The following is a 20,305-nucleotide window of genomic DNA, read 5'->3' on the forward strand; positions in this document are numbered from 1 at the left end:
CCAGCAACCCGAGAATGCCGGTAAAGCATTTATCGGACAATACCGTCGAAGCGAGACTTGAACCACTTGACGGTCTCGTCACGGTTGATCTTGTGGGAGGCACCGATTCTGCCCTTGGCGCGGCGGCGGCGGGTGATGCGCTCACCGGGACGGGTCATGCAGCAGTAGAAGTCCATACCGTAGATACCGATGGCGGGGTCGTACTTGATACCGAGATCGATGTGCTCGGAGATACCGAAACCGAAGTTGCCAGTCTCAGAGAAGTTGCGCTTGCGGAGCTCGTACTCCTTGACCTTGAGGCCACGCTCGAGAATCTCCTCGGCCTTGGGGCCACGGACGGTGACGTGGACAGCGATCTTTTCGTTACGGCGGATACCGAAGGTACGGACGGTGTAGCGGGCCTTGCCTGTGAGGGAAAACTTGTTAGATCGTGCGACAGAGAAAAAATTTCGGGGAGAGAGTAATAACGTACTGTAGACGGGAGTCTGACCAGACAGCTGCTCGAGCACCTTGGCGGCACGGGTAAGTCTGTCACCAGACTCACCAACGGAGATGTTGAGGACGAGCTTCTGGATCTTGAGCTCCCTCATGGGGTTCTGGGCCTTCTCGGACGACTACATCGACAATTAGCATGGCGTCTTTGAAATCGAGCATCTCGCGAGTCGTAGCGTACCATCTTGGCTGTTGGTGGTTAGTAGTGACCGTGGGGAGATGGGTCGCTGTGGTTGATGATCGATGGAGATTGACTCTTCGAGAAGTTCGCGATGGACCAAAGTTCGACAAAGTTGCTAAAATTTTGAGGGTTTTGGTACCCTCTTGTGGGATTGGCCCGTGCCCACCTTGGAGAGAGAGACGAGGGCAGCCGGGTTGGCGACGACCAGCCGGAGATGCGCTAAACCTCAAACCGCTTAAGCTGATTTGAGCTCCAAAATTCCACAATTCCCCATTGGCATTGTGGCTTGAGCTTTGACTCTCAGCCTCGAGAGGCTGCTGCCCGCTACCTTGCCTTGCTTAAACGCGCCTCATGAATTATTTCGCGGCTTTGACCTCTACCTAGTTCCCCATACCCCAAAGTCGAGATCTTGAAGCTATTCTGTTCACTCAGCATCGCCATCAAGGACTCGCAAGAAGACGTGCCGCGACACGACTTCTACCTCAAAACAAGAAGCCAAATTTTTTGAAAGCACAGAAAGAGTAGCTCCCTCAAGGAGCAAACTCCTGACACCATGTCGAACAAACAGGGCAAGATGGTGAGTAGCTTCCCGTTCTATACGCGCATGTATCTCAAGGTTGACTTTGCAGGCTGACAAGACTCAAATATCTAGGCCGGTTACGTACGTACCTACACTCCTCTCGCGACGACTTGACGCAACTACGCTGCGCAATTGCAATACCAATATACTAACCCCCGAGACAGATCAACTACCGGATGAGAGTCACTCTCTTGGACGGTCGCCAAATGACTGGCCAGATGCTGGCCTTTGACAAGCACATGAACCTCGTCCTCGCCGACACGGAAGAGTTCCGCAAGCTCAAGCGCAAGACGACAAAGCCTGCTGCCGTTGGCGGCTCGACCCCTCAGACACAAACCATCGAGACAGAGGAGAAGCGCACCCTCGGTTTGACCATTGTCCGTGGCGCCCAGATTGTCTCGCTATCCGTCGAGTCTCCTCCTCCACAAGATCCCAGCACACGTCTCGGCAAGACGACGACCGGTGGTCTTCCTACAGCACTCACAGCAGGCCCTGGAGTCGCAAGACCTGCTGGTCGCGGAGCTGCTCCTGCAAGCTTGGCAGGTCCTGCTGCTGGCGTCGGTGCTGGAGCACCTCCTCAGTTCCCTCCTCAGTTTCCCGGTGCCCCAGGTTTCCCAGGCCGAGGCGGCCCCCCAGTTCCTGGCTTCCCCGGTGCTCCTGGCGGTTTCCCTCCTGCTGGCTTCGCTCCTCCTGGAGGTTTTGCTCCTCCTCCTGGTTTCTCCGGCGGTGCGCCTCCTGGATTCAACCCACCTGGCAGAAGATAATGAGCCACTTGATACGAGATGGCCAGGAAGACAAGGACAGCTTGAGAGGATTGATGTAGGGGAGGATTCAATTGACTCGCATATGACAGAGACATTCGATCCATCACCTTGGCGTTTGGGCTGCTGCAATGTTTCCAGTATGAATTTGGACGCATACTTCAAGGAGAAATGGCGTCTGGAGCAGTTCAATGGACTAAACCATGAAAAGAGACTTCCTGAGGTATTTCGCAGCGGATGATAAATGAAATAAATAATGTTCTGAACCAATTCAACTACTCATTTTCAATGACAATATTGATTTTATGTTTTTGTTTTTAAGGGCTTTTTTTTTTCTTTTTCTATTTTGGTCTCTCTCTCTCTCTTTCTTTTTTTTTAATTTTTTTTCTCGTATCTCTCTCTCTCCAGCTTCTCTCTCTGGCTTCTCTCTCTCGTCTTTTTTCTCTGGCTTCTCTCTCTCGTCTTTTTCTCTGGCTTCTCTCTCTGGCTTCTCTCTCTGGCTTCTCTCTCTGGTTTCTTTCTTTAGTTTCTTTTTTTCGGTTTTCCTCTTTAGTTTCTTTTCTTTTTTTTTCCTTATTTTCTCTCTCTTTTTAGTCTTTCTCTTTTTTTTCGGTGTTTTCGTACTTTAGTTTTTTTTTTTCTCCTTATATGCTTGGTTTAGTATATGATGTCGCCTGATATAATAATGAGTTTCGAATGACCATTGTGCCTAGCACGAAGCCATAAACAACTAATTCAGCATTGCCTGGTCACCATCACTGTACTACAGTATACAATCATAAGACTTCGGCAGTGCTCAAATTTTCGGAACATATTGTCAATTATCCACAATACTAAACTATTCTCAGCCCATCGCTTAAAAAGATGCCCACTCCATTGATTGCAATAAAGAAATAGTCGTGTCAAGCCGTCTCTGAAGGTCTTACAACTGGCCTTGAGCCAGTTATATACCCTCCGTATGCTTATTCCTTGGCGATCTTGCAGACCAGATCGCTTCCGTCTACAGAATCACCTTCCTTGACCTGCAAGCCACTGACTTTTCCATTGTGTGGCGCAGAAATGACCATCTCCATTTTCATGGCGCTCAGAACAGCGAGCGGGTCACCCTTCTTGACATCAGAGCCATCCTTGACTCTCAGCTCCACGAGAACACCAGCCATCGGGGCACCGACTTGACTACTGTCGGTGGGGTCGGCCTTGGGCCTGGACACGTTCTCCACGGAGGCCTTCTTGTCGTCGACGGTGACCTGTCGGACCTCGCCGTTCATCTCGTAGAACACCTCACGTTGACCGGTGCTCTCAGACAGAGGACCAATGGCAAGCATCTTGAGAATGAGGACCTTGCCCTTCTCAAGCTCAACGTGGAACTCTTCACCAATTTCCGGCCTGGAAAGGAAGTATCTCGTGGGAAGGACAGAGAGATCACCATATTGCTGAGTGAACTTCTTGTAGTCGTCATACACCTTGGGGTACATCAAATACGAAGCGAGATCGCACTCGGTGATTGGTCCCCACTTCTGGCCGAGTTCTGTACGAACCTTCTTGAAGTCGACAGGGTCGAGATACAGACCTGGTCGCTTGTCAAACTTGCGGCGGTTGCGCAGAGCCTTGGATCGCAGGGGCTCAGGGAATCCACCGTAGGGCTGACCCATCATACCCTCGAGGAACTCATACACAGAGCCGGGGAAATCAAGCTGGTCTGCTCTCTCAACCACTTCCTCTGGTGACAGCTTGTTGGACACCATGAACTGTGCGAGATCTCCGACGACCTTGGAAGTAGGGGTGACCTTGACAATGTCACCGAGAAGGTCGTTGGCGTGCTCGTAGGCCTTCTTGGTCTCAGCCCATTGAGATCCAAGACCAAGTTGCTGGGCTTGGAACATCCTATAGTCAAAATATCAGCTTTCTGAATCACACGAATCGAGAAGTGCACTAGACATTCCAGAGACTTACATGTTGGTAAGCTGTCCACCGGGAATCTCGTGCTCATACACCTCAGGGTCGGGACCAGCAAGATGAGCCTCGAATGGGGAATAGAGCAGGCGAAGCTGGGCCCAGTAGGTGTCGAGAGCACGAACGTGGGCAGGGTTCAGACCGGGGTCAGCCTCACTGCCCTCAAGAGAGGCAATGATGGCGTTGATGCTGGGTTGCGAGGTCATGCCAGAGAGACTGTCGGTGGCAGCGTCAACAGCATCAGCACCTGCCTTGGCGCAGGCAACCATGGAAGCAACTCCAGTTCCAGCAGAGTCGTGAGTGTGAACATGGATGGGAAGGTCGGGGTACTTCTCGCGGATACCACCAATGAGAAGAGTGGCAGCGTGTGGCTTCAGGACACCAGCCATATCCTTGATTCCAAGAATATCAATGTCGAGAGCTACCAGCTTGTCGACAAGATCCAAGTAATAAGCCAAGTTGTATTTTTTCGAGGGGTTCAACATGTCTCCCGAATAGCAAACTAGAGTAAATAGTTAGTAAAAGTTTCCCGTTTAGTTGACTTGATATTTTCTCCTTCTCTCTCTCTTTTTTCTCTTTTTTATTTTATTAAAAAAATGCAGATGAAAAATACAAATAAAAAATATAAACAAAAAATGTAGATAAAAAATGCAGACAAAAAATGCAAACAAAAAATGAAGAAAGAAAATGCAAAGAAAAGATACAGAAAAAAAATATAGAAAAAAAATATTAAAAAGAATGCAGGAAAAAAGAGAAAGAGAAAGCAAAGAAAATAAAAACCAAATTTGGCGTTCCGCTATGGGTAGTTGAGTGAAAAACTTACCAGTTCCCTCGGCGACACCACCGGCCTGCTGGACGGCCTTGATACCAACCTCGAGTTGGTTGATATCGTTCAAGGCATCGAATACTCGGAAGATATCGACACCGTTCTCCTTGGCCTGCTTTACAAAGTGGTAAATGGCATTGTCGGGCAGGGAGGCGTAAGCGACACCGTTGGCACCACGCAGCAACATCTGGAAGGGGATGTTGGGCACAAGCTTTCTCATCTTGCGAAGACGGTCCCAGGGGTCCTCGTAGAGGAAACGCATGGCAACGTCAAAGGTTGCTCCTCCCCAGCACTCGAGCGAGTAAAGGTTGGAGAGGGCATGGCTGGTCTCCTTGGCAATGCCCAAGAGATCAACAGTTCGGACACGAGTAGCCAGCAATGACTGGTGAGCATCACGCCAAGTCGTGTCCATCAGCAAACAGCCCTTGTAGTTGCGGACAGCCTTGGCAAAGCCCTTGGGGCCCTGCTCCAACAAGACCTGTCTCCATCCCTTGGTGCAAGGCTGGGAAACATCGAGCTTGGAACCATCAGGGTTGAGCAGCTCGGGGAGGATAAATTCGCCCTTGAACTTGGGCTCGCCAACCTGGCCCTTGATGCTGGATCCGTTGACAGCAACGTCTCCAAGGTATGCAAGCAGCTTCTGGGCACGGTTTTGACTGCCAATGAGATCGAAGAGCTGAGGTGTGTCGTCGATGAAGGTGGTCCAGCAAGTACTGTCGATGAAGGTCGGGTGCGTAAGCAAGGATGCCAAGAAAGGAATGTTTGTCTTGACGCCACGGATACGGAACTCCACAAGAGCTCTGAGCATCTTTCTGCGGGCAATCTCATAGGTGGAACCCAGACAAGTACACTTGACCAACATGGAGTCATAGTAAGGTGTGATAACAGCGCCAGCGAATCCATTACCCTGCAGCAAGTGTCAGTGGTCTCTTTCTAAGAAATGAGTGGTTGGATCTCATCATGAGAGAACCAAGGATAGATAAGAAACAACAGAAAAGAAAGAGTTTACTAACACCGTCAAGCCTGACCCCACTAAAGTTTTCAATTTATGTTAGCTTGTTGGTCTCTTTTGGATCATGTATCAATTTCCAGCAAGTGCTGGAGCTATAGGCAAAGATATTGCCCGAGCCAAAATATGGGACAGGGAAACAAGATCCCAGGAGCACAAAGTACTTACTTGCCGCCAGCAGATCGGTATACCTCGATCTTGCCAGTGTCAGGTTGGAAACCCTTGGAGGGATCCTCGGTGGTAATTCGGCATTGGATAGCGAAACCCCGGGTAGAAATTCTGTCCTGGGTCAAACCGAGCTGCGCCAGCGTTGCACCGGCAGCAATCTGAATCTGTGCGGCAACAATATCAATGCCAGTGATCTCCTCGGTAATGGTGTGCTCGACCTGGATACGGGGGTTAATCTCAATGAAGTAGTAGCGGTTCTGCTGGTCGACCAAGAACTCGGCGGTACCGGCGTTTCTGTAGTTGACCGACTTGGCCAGCTTGACAGCGTCGGCCAAGATGGCATCTCTGGTAGCAACCGGCAGGTCCTTTGCCGGTGCAATTTCAACGACCTTTTGGTGCCTTCGCTGGACGGAGCAGTCACGCTCAAACAAGTGAACAATGTTGCCGTGGTTGTCACCCAGCAGCTGAACCTCAATGTGCTTGGGCTTGTCCAAGAATCGCTCAACAAAGACTGTGCCGTTACCGAAAGCACTCTTGGCCTCGGAGGTTGCTCGCTCAAAGGACTCCTTCAAGCTGGCTTGGTCGCGCACCACTCTCATACCACGACCACCACCACCAAAGGCAGCCTTGATAATGACGGGGAAACCATATTGGTCAGTAAAGGCCTTGACCTCCTCGTATGTAGCAACGGCGCCTTCAGTTCCGGGGACGACGGGGACGTTGGCAGCGATCGCAAGCTTTCGAGCCGAAACCTTGTCGCCTAGCGAGTCAATGACATCGGGGGAAGGTCCGACGAACTATAGTAGACGGGTTTGTTAGCTCGACGAATCAACATGCAATAGAGGTGCGACTATAATGATACTTACAATCAGACCAGCCTTCTCAACGCCTCGTGCAAACTCAGCATTCTCCGACAGGAAACCATAACCTGTATTATGTGTGTAAGTTGGGTGCCCCGCCAAGTCGATTGGCCGCTGAAGACTCACCTGGGTGGATCATCTGAGCACCATGCTCAACAGCGATCTTGATGATCTCGGCGCCAGCCAGATAAGCGCCGACAGGAGTGTACTGGCCACGCTTTCCAATGACATATGCCTCGTCGGCCTCTGTAGAAGCGAGAAGAGTTAGTCTAGATATCTCACAAATGATTGACTCCCTTGATTTCAACTTGGCCCAGTGCGCCACTGCCAACACCCCACCACCGGGCGTGTATAGCTAGGTACCGAATTCAGAAACAAATGAGAAGAACGTACTTTGTCTGTGCATGCTCAACCGATCCTCGTAACTGAAGACGGCAATGGTGTGCAAGCTCAGCTCGTGAGCCGTTCTGAAGATACGAATGGGGATCTCGCCACGGTTCGCGACCAGCAGCTTCTTGAGTTGCATGATGGAGCTGTTGGCTCGAATGTGATGAATCGTTTGGGCCTCCTTGGGAGCCATGCCTTCCTCAAAGACATCTTCGGTATCCTGACCGGCAGCCTCCTTGGCCGCCCTAAGGTCCTTGAGGTCCTGGTTGTCAGCCATGTTGTCTGTCTGTTTGTATGCTGTTTTTTTGTTCGTTTGGTGGTATAGCCGGAGCTTCTGGCGAAGAGCGAAGCTAGGGCGGAGTCTTTGGTGGGGTGATGAGAGGAAAGTCAATTGACCTCGCGGAAATATGCCGAATCGGCCAGAAAAGAAGAATCGAAGAGCTTGATTTCTTGAGAAAACAGCTCAACTAGGCAATCGAGATTAGAACCGGCCGGCGTCCTCTTTGAAAGTAAACCGTCGTAGATTGGCTCGCTGTAGGAACAGACAGAACAGCTATCTGGACCTAGGTAGAGCTTCGATTGCTGGGCTCGAGTCTGACGTAACAGCGCTAGAGTCTAGACAAGGAGCAGCAAGACAAGTGAACCGTGCCCACTGTGAAACCTAACTCCTTTGCTCCGGGCGCAGGTCTTTGGTGAGATACCTTAACAAGGTAAGGGTCAGGAACGTGGGGTGATTGGGTGATGGTAGCCCGAGCTATCGACAAAGGGCAACTGGTGTTTTTGACCAACGACCAGCGGCGACACAATGTCTTTTGAACTCGCACAAGGCCACACAAATAGATGGATGTTCGGGAATAGATGTTTGCCCGATCCAATGAAGGTGATGATGATCAAGAGGAGGAAGAGGCAAAAGACAGCAGCACAACAAGATCGGTGAGAAGAAGGAGGGGGATGGGAAGGGGTCTTATGCTGCCTCGGGCTGGCTACCGCTGAGCACTAACCTAGTCTCATTCAATGTAGGAGGAGGTTGACCAGGAAGGGGAGTCCAATGTTTCTCACACGTTGAGAGTAACACACTCACAGTCACCCTCGATCATATTTCCCTACATTGCCTACCTCGAATAAAAAAATAAAATAAAATAAAATACTAGTAGTACATCCAGGGATGGACGGCTGGTTGGTCATGGAGCTTTCTTTGGACGGGCCCTGCAACGCGGCTAGGAGAACATGGAGCAGGTAGGCAAGGTACTCCGTTACCTCGATGCAGCAGCGCAAAACACCGCCGAGCATCCCATGTGGATGACCATTCTAGTGTAGCTAATCTGAGGGGATTTTCCAAATTGTATTATGAACGTCGTACGCAGCTCTTGCGATCCCTGCCTGATACAGAGAGCATGCTCCGGCTATACCTTCGTGTGTAATCAGTGGCATCAATGCTACCCTGGTCGAATATGTACCAAGCAGTTGGCGCGCATACATGGGGTCCAGTCCAACCAGTGATCCTGGAGAGACATGTCCGTTCACATTTGTCCCAGACAATCTGAGCTTTCTCGCTGCGGTGTTATACTTGTCCGCCCGTTGTCGGTTGTTGAGCCAAAAAAGGCCCCCTCGAGCTGGATGGTATACGGAGCACCGTATAAGGAAAAAGAAAAATTCAGACTCGATCATGACGCAGAGACGGCTTTGGTTTGCTCCTCCTTCTCCTCCTCTTTCGGTCCTTGTTCTGGAGGGTTTCCCAACACCTTGGCTACCAGAAGCAACAGCTGGACCTAGACTATTGGACGGGATATCCGCTTTGTCACGGCACATGCTAATCAATACGCTCGGGGTATCCAACCGAGCTGTGTCACAGCTGCGATCGCGGGGAGCTCTTTTCTTTTTTTCCCACCATGAGCGTGGGGATCTGCTTTTATTTTGGCGGGGTCGAGAATAGCTCCGTCTACTAGGTACGTATACAATAGCGCTAACACCATTCCATCAGTGCCTAGGCTACATAGTTGACCTAGGTCTGGTACCTCCTCCATCTCATTCATGTTACCAGTTGTCAAACAGATTTGGCAAGAGGTTGTAGTATCAAAAATTGCCAGACCTGTCACACCTTTTCTTTGTCGATTCATGGCGTACAAGAAAAGTAATTGCCACGGCTTCTTCGGGGAATGACAACGTTCCCACCTTTGCAATCCAGGATCCTCTCGGTCATATTCTGTAGACTACTCTGTAGTGCTCTGCAGCAACTGCAAGATTGGAGTTCAGACCCTGTACCTGTCCAAGACTCAGTAATTTAACCTAGGGATCTGGGTTTGCTCTCTCTTTCGTCCCCTGACGTCGGTGAAACCTTGAGGCGATCAAGATAAGAGTATTATCTGCAGCCTAGCTAGTAGCAACGATACAGTGCCGCCACACGTAGACATACGTAGCTCTTACAACTTTTACACCTGCCTTAGTTGCAGGGGTGGGCGTTCCCCTCGATTGGCCAACCAGATTCAACAGATAGCTGCCCGGCCGCCCGCCTCCAATGGGAATTGGCACATTTACCATCGATCATGGCGGACCAGCTCAAGACACAACAAAGCAAAAACAACACACAACACAACAACTTTCTTGACCCGACGCCCGATGCTTTCTCGTCGACGACAAGGCATCTCGGGTCTTTAAGGGGGGTTCATCGCCGCGGCTTCTTGTCTTCGAGATTATCGTATCGGCTCCTCGTGCCGTAGCTACCGAGTGCTGCGAATGCCTAGGTACATATAGTCCCGAGAAAGATAGATTCGAAGCCCTGAAGAATATCTCGTTACTTAATCTTCCGACAAGCGAGAGGGCTGGAGCCGAGTGCTTTGCGAGGCTGTGCCGAGGATAACGTTTAGCCTCGACTTCTTTTTGTTTTTGCTCCAAACCGTTGGCGGGTTTCTCCCGGGGTTCATTGTGCCTGGCGGGAAAGAAGCGGGGAGGGTTCTGGGGAATCTTGCCGTCGTCTGCCTTTATTCGTCGTCGTCCTCTGCTCTTCTCGTCCCATCCCTATTCCCATCTCTCCTTCTCTATCTTTCGTAGCTGCTGGGAAGAGTAATCCCGTACGTCCGTGGGAACAGAAATCTCGGTAATACGACATCACTCGGCTTTTCCTTGGCCAGGTATGTCTGTGACGTGGGCCGGCCGCGGCGTTTTCCACCACGTCCAGACCGTCTCCATTTTAGTTTCTCTCAAGGTTACTCCATCTGCAAGCCTCACAGACAAAAGATCAACCATTTAGCATCTACGAACGGTGGGACGCCGTCCTATGCGGTCAGCCTGTAAAGTGTGTGTGTATACTAGTATACAATACTGCATACTACTATGATTAACGCATAGTCATTTTTACAACACAACCACACAAAACAAAAACACCTCCTCCCTCTTCCTTCCCCCCTTCTCCCATCACCTGCTCAAAGCTCAATCCAGGCCAAGCCTTGGCCGCGCGCGCGCGCTTCATATCTGTCCCACCGCGGAATGCTTCGTGTCTCTTTCGCCAAGAGTGCTGCTTGGGCGTTGCGCCCTCTTGGCTCTCACGGTACTGCTTCCCTCGGGGCGATCCGCGGTCTCTTGGCATGCTTTGTATTGCTTCTAAGTTCTCATTCTTGTTTCGACGCTGCCGAGAAGCGCTGCAATTTTGTTTTCAATCGACCTTGGCCTCTTGTGTCTCCGGTAATGAAGTAAGAGATCCTGTGTTTTTCTCTTATTTCCCACTCCCTTCTCCTTGGATCTACGGTCCGTGGTCATGATGCTATACTCTACTGGAAATAGTCGCTGGCACACTTCAGCCGCACTCGCTGTCTTCTTTCCGCACCAAGCTTCTTGGCCGACTTCGGCTGGGGATACATGACGAACCTGAAGTAACGGGCCCTGCTTTTGAGACATTTTTTGTTGTTTTCCCTCTGACTACCACTACTCCCAGCCCTCCCTCCTTTGCGTAGTCCCCACCTTTAGGGAACATTGTTCGTTTCGATAGATGGGCAAGGTATATACCGCAAAAAGTCAGATCCAGTGTGCCTTGGCAGGCCATGAGTCAAACGCCAAGTCATGATGCTCTGCAGCAAACTAGACGGGCCCCTCCGCCGTCATGCAGCCCGGTCCAGGGTCCGTCGTTGGGGGGGAGGGTTTAATATCACAGAAATTTGACCGTAACGTGTATTCCATCATATGGACATGGTGGTGGACAAGTCCAGATGCGCGCCTCGACCGCCGAGAAAGGAAGGGAACTTCCCATGTTGGAGGGCGTGGGGGCCACTAAGGAAAACAGAAAAGCGCCGAGATAACATCTCCTCTTCCTTTCGTCCAAATGAAATGATTTGCGCGGAAAAACCAACCAAGACCAACCAAGACGTCTCGTGTGTGATGATCGAAAATATCTATGGCGAACATCTTTTTATTTTTTGCTTATGCCCGCCCCTCCCTTGTGCAACCATAGCTACGGTGGAGTTGAACATGGATCGGTGAAGGTCATGGTGAGCTTCACCTCACCTCGGCGTGGGGGGTCTCGGCCTAGGCTAGGTAGTAATGAGAAAAAAGACACCAAACCGTTTCCTCTCGCGTCTTTGCTATGTGCGCGAAGGTGCGTCATATTTTTCTTCCTCTTCTCCTTTTTCTGTCCCTGTTTCTCTTCTTTTTTTTCTTCTGCAATGCCTCTATTATTTACTTTTAGTATACTCCCTGAACGCACCTGGTTCATGTTGCTGTTGACAAAGAGTGAACACTGCTCATTCCAACGTCCAACATGTTCAGGCCGGCCTAAAGATTGTGCCCTCCTACTGATCTATGGCTACCGGCAAAGAACTCGGGTTTCGCCAAATGCAAGCAGTATCAAAACAATAGACGGCATATTAACCACCGTGCCTCTTTTGTCCCACCGGTTCTCTTCATCGTTCACCGTGTAAACCCCTCCCCTGTCCCGCTGGGCAAGGGGCGGGCATATATATGCATGGTGGATGGATGCTGCATACGTAGGTCTGTATTACTACCAAGCCGCTCAAACGGAAGAAAATCCTAAACACCACCGGAATGTCACCGGATCTCTTGGTACTGCAGCTTTTCCATGTCGGTCCTCCGCAGATCTGCGAAAGGGACGGGACTCGCGAAGAGCTGCTCGTCTAAGAAATTGCTTCATCACTAAAATATTATTTGCATTATCATAAACATTTTCCGACATATTGCTCCGGAATGGAATTTTGCCGTCTTGGATGCCGTCTCGGCGCATGGTTCGTGGAGCAATCATATATCCGCACTGCATTCTCCCAGACGAGACAACGATAGAAAACTTGACATGTATAGTATACGCTCCGCTCAATGAGAGAGATCATCGAGTCTAGGACGAGGAAAATATAAAATACAGGAACCACTCATCCCAAAGGATTTCCTCGAGTAGTCTATCGAGTCGGTCTATATCCAGATCGAAGCCATTTCTTCTCATCCTGGCCTCTGCCCCAGCTTTGGTTTGAATGTTCGTACGCTTTGCTGATCCGACATTGCCAATCCACCACCATCGGTCCTAAACTTTTGAGCTTCTCATCTTATGATAATGCCCAGCCGCGCTTTGTTTGTTGTACTCGGCTAAATCTTGATATTGACTGAGCCGCAACTCATTCTTGTCTGCCGTTCACACAAGACTGTCGTTTTTTGTTCTTTGTTTATTTCGAGACAGCAGCCTGGACCTTCTCGCCAGCCTCGACAACCTTGTCCTTGACGTCGGCAAGGGCGCCCTGGGCGGCCTTCTCCTTGCCGCCCCAGTAGTGCCAGTTGACGAAGCGGTAGCCCTGCGTCAGCTGCGAGCACTCGTTGATGAAGTGGCAAGCAAACAGCAGGTAGTTTTGGGGAGTGACGGCGAGCGAGTAGCGCATGAAAGTGGCCGAGTAGACGGTCAGGGCGGCGGTCATCTGGCCCGAGATCCTGCGCAAGAGCAAGTATAGCAGTTTAGCAAAGAATGCTTCTTTTCCCCCGGCAGACATGATACAGAACAAAAGAAAGAGGATGACACCCAAGTAGAGCGAGCTCATCGGGGGTAAGCAACGTACAGGTCGGGAGACTTTTGCGCATCAGCGATGGCAGCAATGGGGATACCAAAGTTGGAAGCCGGGCCCCAGAAGTCTGCGGGAAGTACCAATTAGCTCATACGATCTTTGCGCCGTGTCAAGGCGATTGCAAGAAATTATTGTCTGCCATGTTCCGCGCCTCGCAAGAGCAATTGCGCAACACCAAGACCCTTATCTAGCGATGCCGATGGGGTCCGGTCCGCCACGACATGGCCGGATTGCAAAGTCAAAGGACCTTGTAACAATATCACGGCTGCAATTGACAATGTCTCTGCATGACGAAGCGCTCCATGTTCCAGACGCATTGCTGTTGTTGTTGCTGCTGCTGAACCTCGTCCGGACTTAACGGGACGCTGTGGTCCGCAATTCGGGGGGATGAGATATTTGGACGGCAGAGAGGAAGGCCGACGAGGAAATGCTACGTACGGGTTGAGCAGAAGTAGCTCAAGGTCGGGTTCGACCGGATCTTTGCGTTGATCGCTTTGACGAAGGCGGCCATTTTGTATGAGGGTTGAGGTGTCGAGGTCGTCGGGTTGGACTGGGCGGAAAATGGTGTCTTGTCTCGTTTCTGCGGTCGCGGCTCGCTGAGGCTTCGTGTGGAAAGTCAACTGGGCGATTACCAAAACGTTGGCTCCGATATGCTTGCCTTTGGCTTTTGGGGGGGGCCCATCAAGCGGGAAAAATTTAAGGTGGATCTCCGAGCTGAAAAGTACCCATTATTAGCAGCAGTAGCAGCAGCAGCAGCCAGCATTCAATAGCTCCAAGCCTCCTCTCCTCTATAACGGAGTCACGTGCTACGCGTCTTCTATTTTCGACAGGAATAATGATTTTGAACCGACTTCTTTTTGAATTAATCAATTAATTAGACTAGAGGTGCACACATCATCACTAAGTCTTGAAACTCAGGCATAATGACTTTGCAGTATTTGTGTAACACTGACTTCACAATTCGAATTCAAGTCGCAACAGTGGAACATAGTAACATACAAGAAAACTCGATTCACTATCATACACATACATTTCCTGCGTATGTAATTTTGTAACTTTCCGAACAGACGCAAACTCTTGATTTTCCTTGCCCCTGACTCTAATCATATGTCGCCCAAGAAACGGAGAGTTACCATCAATCCACGCCTTTCCGCCGTAGATCGATACCGCCATCAAATGGTACCTGCGTCACATCTTCCGTCTTGGATTCATGCCTATTATTCATGGAAACATCTCCTCTAACAAAACAGTGGTCGAGGCCCCTTCTTATTTTAGTTCCTGCCGCGTATGGCCGCACACCTACTCGAGAGCAGGCATGAGAACTTGTCCGTCTGCCGCATCACAGACCTGGTGAAACACCCGGTAAAAGGTAGGCACAGCAATAAGAGTGGGCGATAGGACAACAGCCGGCCTTGGTGCTGACTAGAAGCCGAAGCCGGTAGGCTACTCAACAAAAGGTGTCAGTCAATGCTCATTTCGAGTCATAAGGAAGCCAAATCAAGAATTAATTGACAGACATTGGGAAACAGACAAAGTTATGTCTGGGCCCTTACCCCAAAAACATGTCAATGGGGGAAGAAATAGCAGGGATCACTAACCTGGGGCGCAAAGCCATTGGTCTGGCCAAAGCCTGCGGGCGAGGCTGCACCAGTCGGCCCAGCCGTAATCATGAGGCGATTTCCACCAAGAATTGGTGTCTGCTCCTCGTCCTTCTCTTGTGACTTCTCCTTGGTCTTGCGAGCCTCGTTGTCAGCCTTCAGCAGAGAAAGCTCCTTGGTAGTCTGTGAGAGCATGTTGATCATGTAGGGCATAGTGAAATCGTGGAGTCCGTGACGCCACGACAGCTCAAGGATGATGTCTGGTCTAATAAGATCGTAGCAAGCATACAACATGCCAACATAGCATTCCTTGCTACCAATGTCGACGAACTGGAATCAAGTAAGTTAGCAGACTGATATCGGTGGTGCGAAAAATGAAGGAAACTTACGTATCGGAGCAACTCCTCGACCACCTCCGACTTGCCGGAGATGGCTGCAGTCTCGATGGCATCCTTGTAAAGCTTGTCCTGCTTGGAGAGAGCAATGGACTTCTCCCATCTCTTTGTCTTGCGGTAGATGTTAGCTGCAATTTGTCTGAAGAAGACGAGATCATGCTTCTCGAGGCGGCCAACAAGGTCCGTAGCATCGTAGTTGTCGTAGTTCTCGACAGAGTCACGCAGCGTCTTGTAGTCCTCTTCTTCGATGAGCAGGTCATTGATGGCATCATTGACAGTGCGCTTGTTCTGGTGCTGCACGTTCAGGAGGAACGGCTTGATCAGAGGCAAGTTATCGGACTTCTGGAACAACTTGACGACCCGGTTCACATCGATGCGGGGAGTCAGGACTTGAAGCAGATCTGTCAGAAGCGAAGGGTGCTGCTCAAGGTAGAAGTTGATTGCTCGGTAGTAGATTTCAAGATTAGCAACCTTGACAACAATATCCTTGAACTGCTGGTGCTCCCACGAGTTCTCAGCACGCTCCATGACGGCAAGAGCGGCATTGTCGAACTCGTCATAGTGGTAGTAACAGAAGACCAGCTCGGGCCAGAGGTTAGCTTCCTCGCAGGCTCGAATGAGCTTGGGCATGTTCATTCTGCTCCAGAAGAGCTTGATGTGCTCCATGAGCCTCTCAGGATGGTACTTTGACAAGGCAATGCCAAGCTCGGTGAACATGCCCATGTGGGCACGCTCCAGACCAAGACCGGACTCGAGAAGCTCAATGAGTTCATCAAAGTATCCTTCGGCCTCGTATTGCTTGACAAGTGCTTGAAGTTGCTCAGCATCCACTATCAGGTTGAGACCACAAATCTTGGCAAGACGGAACTCCTTCTTGCTAACGCAAGCGCCGTGCACCTCACGCCACACACGGATGTTGTTGGCCTTGCGGGCAGACTCAACAGCAGCCTGGTAGTCCTCAAGGTGAACAAGGGTGGTGGCGAGCTTGGCCCAGTTCGAGATGCTGGTGTAAAAGATCTTGGCTGCTTGGTAGTAGCCCTCGCTAGCAGCCTTGTCACCTGACTCCTCAACGTTGGCAACGTTGGTACCACGGAGGAAGTCCTCGAGCTCACCCAGCTGATCAAGCCGAGCAAAGCAGAAGGCAAGAGCGGTGTCAATGGGAGGCTCGCGAAGGGTCTTGCGAGCCATGCGAAGGAATTTGACGAGGTCCTCATCCTTTCCAGCATGAGTTGCAACCTCAATGACCTCCTCGTAGTTGCGAGGATCTCCAGCCTTGATGTAAGACTCGATCGAGTCGCTAACTCGCAGACCGTCAAGCTGGGCCTTGGCAACCTTGCTCCAGACTTCGGGCAGATCAACATCGTCGGCAAAAGTTGCGGCACGGTCAATGCTAACAACGTGCTCAACAAGAACTGCCACGGCGGCTGTCTGGTTGCCGGCCTTCTTAAAGATCTCGAAAGCTTCCTCGTACAGACCAACGTTGATACACAGCTGAGCACACTCGTCAGGGTCGTAAGCGTCCAGTCGCTGAATATAGTCGGCGACCTTGCTCTTGTCAGCACGGGCGGCGGTCAAAATCAGCAAGTTCTGCAGACTGGCGTTGTCGTTGAAAGGAGAAGGCTCCAGCACGATCTTCTCAAGCAGTTCAATGAGCTCACCAGGAAGATCACAGGCGAGGAAGGCAGCGACAGCTTCGGAGACCTTTGCAGGATCATTGCACTCAGGAACAGCAGTGGCAACAACCTGATCAATGACAGATCGGCGGTGAATATTGTTCTCACTGAGGACAAACGTCCAAAGCTCCCGCTCAGACCGATCCAAAAGGTAACGTGCTTGAGCACGGTACATGGAGTTTTCATTGGTGATATTGATCAGCTCCAAGTCATTCTGACCCTTCTGGTAGGCAATGAAAGCGAGGTTGGGGTCACGCTTCTCGCAGTATTTACCAACACTGAGGGTGTCATACTGGTCGTTCTCCTTCAGGAACTTCTCAGGGTTGTTGTTGGAGTCAATATAGATCTTGGCCAAGGCATTGTAGACCGCCTGCTGCTGGTTGCCTGCAGCCAGGGTAGCCTCCAGGAAAGGAAGCAACAGCTTGAGACGGTTTCTTGTCTCAACTTCATGAACGAGAGCGTCGATGGGGATGGAAGCCGGATTCACTGATGCCAAAAGGCTCTTGATCTGTGCTTCATCGCAGTCCACGTCGAGCAGACCGCCAACAACCTGGGGAGTTCGGCCGGGGTTGATGCCCTGGACATACTTTTCAATCGACTCAAACTGCTGCTGTTGGTACAGATAGAGGATCAGGTCGTGGACCATGTCGAATCGATCGCAGACAGTGATCAGCGGAAGTTGCTCAGGAAGGCGGGCTTCTTTGAGGAAATTCTTGACCTTCTCGGGGTTGTAGTGCTGGCTGTCTCGGCAGATTCTCTGCACCTCGTTGAACTGGCCCATCTTGGTGGCCGCCTCAATGTATTTGAAGTGCACATCCGCATCTTCAGACATGTTAACTACACTGCCGAGGTAGTAGAAGAGACCCTCGAAGGTCTTGTACTTCTCAAACAGATCGATGAGATGGACCGGTCCAAGAAGATCAGAGTACTTGGTGGCGATTTGCACAACGGACTGAAGGTTCTGGCGGATGTTGGACTTCATCATAGCGTCCAGGTTATCCAGAGACTGCTCAACAGACAGCTGGCCAAAGTAGTTGACCAACCACTCTTGGTTGAAGTTGGGAGTACCCGAAATTCCGCATATGACACGCTTGATAGCAGCGGGATCTTCGTAGAGCTCAAGAGCCTTCTGGTACAGACCAGCCTGTTCGCAGAGCGTAGCAATACGAGCCTTGTCAAAGTGGGTAAACATTTGATTGCCCAGAATAGCGTCGGCAACCTGGGGAGCGTTGACGAGGTTCATCTCCAGAAGGCGGGTCTGCAGCTCGGCATGCTCAGGGTTGTTGTCCTTGAGTGCATCAAGTAGGAAGGCGGTAGCCTGCTGGATCATGCCCTGCGATTGGAACACATCGACTACGCGGCCAATATCGACAAGTGCGCCACCTTCGCTGTTGGCCAGCGAGCTGGCAAATTCGGCTCCCTTTTCGGGATTCTGCCTAACAATGTGTTGCAATAAACCGATCCAATCTGGTTGGTAGCCAGTTTGGGTCACGTATGGGAGGATCTTGTCAAACTGGCCAGTCTCGGCAAGTCCGGCGACAGCCTTGTGAGGAACATTTGCCTTGAGGTAGACAGCAAGGGCGAGGTTGATGTCGTGGGCACGAATTTGGTCACCGAGCTTCTCCGAGTAGTCCAGCTTGCCCTCTGAAAGCCACTTCTCAAGCAGTTGCTTGCGACCCTGAGCGAGGACAGGAATAGCAAGCTCAAGCGTCTCGGTCTCGTTGAGCGGGGTCGTCTTGTCCAACAACATTCCGAAATATTGGAGGATGTATGACATCTTGCCAGGCTCCTGTGGAAGGTTCTTGAATCTATTGATGGTCTCTGTGGTCCGCAGGAAGCCACGGGGAGAGTTGGCAGCAACCTTGGCGGCGGCGGCATAGTCTCCAGCCTGCATCAGCTGCTCAAACTGTCTTCCGTAAAGTTGATCCGCACCAGGAAGACCAGCTCTTGAAGCCATCTTGATGGCAATCTCCGTGTTGGCGGGGTTCTGAAGCAGGTAGTTGATCATGTTGTTCTCGTCCACAGACACGAAAAGAACCTGTCCCTTCCTATTGATACCGAGAATGCCAGTGGAATCGGAGTCGGAGGCTGTCGTGAAGATGGTCTCGCTGGAAATGCGGTTCATGAAGATAGTCGAGCCAGTCTCAAGATCATACAGGTGAATGAATCCATACTTCGTTACCATGTAGATGAGACCGTACTTCTGCGACACTTGCATGGCTACCGGGAAGTCGTTGGTAGCTTCAGGTGGGAAATAGATATCAACAGCCTTCTTCTGGAAGACCGGATTCGTTTCCGGGTGATCGATTTCGACGATGTGCAGCTTTGCGCCGGTAGCGGTTCGAACAGCGAATGTGAAAACCTTGGTGTCAGCCGGAGCGCCTTCCAGTCTAAGAGTGCCAAACGCAGCAGCATGACCTTCAATAGCTTGACTGATGCCGCGGTCCTTAGAGTATAGCTGGAGAGCGCCGACGACACGACCCTGTTGCTGGGAGATGCCGACAATAGCCATCCACTTGCCGTCACTGTTAATGCGGTAGTTGATGATTTGGTTGCCCTAGACTGTGGTCAGCTCTGGAAGCCAAAAGCAGGAACCGGACCGAGTAATCCATCATGGGATAGACAGGCACACGGTCGATTATATGTCTGTGTCACTTACACTCATGCTCTGGTTTCGCTTGAAGACCTCCACAGGAGCAGCCTGGTTCGGATCGAAAATGTCCCAGTGATAGACGGAGTTCTCAGTGACCAGACCCAGCTCCTTCTCACTGATCCACTTCCAAAAGACGACATCCTCGTTCATTGTAGCCGACTTGAGCTTCTGCTTTGCCTCGAGGTCGAAGATCTGCAATGTTCTAGACTGTGCGCGCAGAGCAATGATCTGTCTCGTCCAGTGCATGATGGCACTGTCGGCCTTGATGGGGCGTCGGACGACATTGTTGCCGTTCTTGAGGTCGACAATGACAACTTCGGGCTGGGCGGCTTCGCTCTTCTTCTCTCGTATGCAAATGAAGGAGTCGGACTCTAATGTCTGTTGTGGGTGGGTGGCAGGTTAGCTTGAATGGCGTAGGTGCGTTAGCTAGCAGGTGCAGCAACTTACGCATGTGTTGAATCCAATGGCAGTAGCATCGACGCCAGAATTGCCGAGCATCAATAGCTCCTGGAACTTGATGGGGAGCGCTTGTGCCATGGCTCAGGTTTGCATGGGCTAGACTGAGCAGATGACAATGGCAGGATGGGGAAGACGGGGTGAACTCGACTTGTTCCAGGGGTAAAGCTGGTCGCGAGAGGCACCGCAAGCGATCTGACGGGACGCTTGAATAACGAAGGTTCGTGAAGATTCGTAAATCGTCCCGCGAAATGTGTACAGGGAAA

The 20,305-nt window shown here is 51.0% G+C and overlaps 5 protein-coding genes across 5 annotated transcripts; 1 reads left to right on the forward strand and 4 right to left on the reverse strand.

Annotated features, from left to right (window-relative positions):
• Window positions 1–29: 29 nt before the first annotated feature.
• On the reverse strand, window positions 30–676 carry PFICI_01932 (60S ribosomal protein L11; the record flags this gene model as incomplete). The annotated part of the gene is made up of 3 exons (XM_007830513.1): window positions 30–406; window positions 473–614; window positions 674–676. 3 exons carry the CDS (start codon window positions 674–676, stop codon window positions 30–32), a joined length of 522 nt encoding a protein of 173 aa, XP_007828704.1.
• A 550-nt stretch (window positions 677–1,226) lies between these two features.
• On the forward strand, window positions 1,227–2,017 carry PFICI_01933 (uncharacterized protein; the record flags this gene model as incomplete). The annotated part of the gene is made up of 3 exons (XM_007830514.1): window positions 1,227–1,250; window positions 1,326–1,334; window positions 1,418–2,017. The coding sequence occupies 3 exons, from the start codon at window positions 1,227–1,229 to the stop codon at window positions 2,015–2,017; spliced, it is 633 nt and encodes a 210-aa protein (XP_007828705.1).
• A 959-nt stretch (window positions 2,018–2,976) lies between these two features.
• Window positions 2,977–7,494, reverse strand: PFICI_01934 (Pyruvate carboxylase; the record flags this gene model as incomplete). Its single annotated transcript, XM_007830515.1, has 8 exons — window positions 2,977–3,898; window positions 3,968–4,469; window positions 4,791–5,700; window positions 5,807–5,825; window positions 5,971–6,767; window positions 6,837–6,898; window positions 6,957–7,076; window positions 7,224–7,494. The coding sequence occupies 8 exons, from the start codon at window positions 7,492–7,494 to the stop codon at window positions 2,977–2,979; spliced, it is 3,603 nt and encodes a 1,200-aa protein (XP_007828706.1).
• A 5,380-nt stretch (window positions 7,495–12,874) lies between these two features.
• PFICI_01935 (uncharacterized protein) lies at window positions 12,875–13,120 on the reverse strand (the record flags this gene model as incomplete). The annotated part of the gene is made up of 1 exon (XM_007830516.1): window positions 12,875–13,120. One exon carries the CDS (start codon window positions 13,118–13,120, stop codon window positions 12,875–12,877), a length of 246 nt encoding a protein of 81 aa, XP_007828707.1.
• A 1,566-nt stretch (window positions 13,121–14,686) lies between these two features.
• Window positions 14,687–20,120, reverse strand: PFICI_01936 (clathrin heavy chain; the record flags this gene model as incomplete). Its single annotated transcript, XM_007830517.1, has 5 exons — window positions 14,687–14,707; window positions 14,863–15,192; window positions 15,252–19,487; window positions 19,590–19,961; window positions 20,031–20,120. 5 exons carry the CDS (start codon window positions 20,118–20,120, stop codon window positions 14,687–14,689), a joined length of 5,049 nt encoding a protein of 1,682 aa, XP_007828708.1.
• Between the last annotated feature and the right edge of the window lie 185 nt (window positions 20,121–20,305).

Source organism: Pestalotiopsis fici, assembly GCF_000516985.1.
Source record: "Pestalotiopsis fici W106-1 unplaced genomic scaffold PFICI_Scf_1, whole genome shotgun sequence".
In the NCBI taxonomy this organism is placed as follows: domain Eukaryota; kingdom Fungi; phylum Ascomycota; class Sordariomycetes; order Amphisphaeriales; family Sporocadaceae; genus Pestalotiopsis; species Pestalotiopsis fici.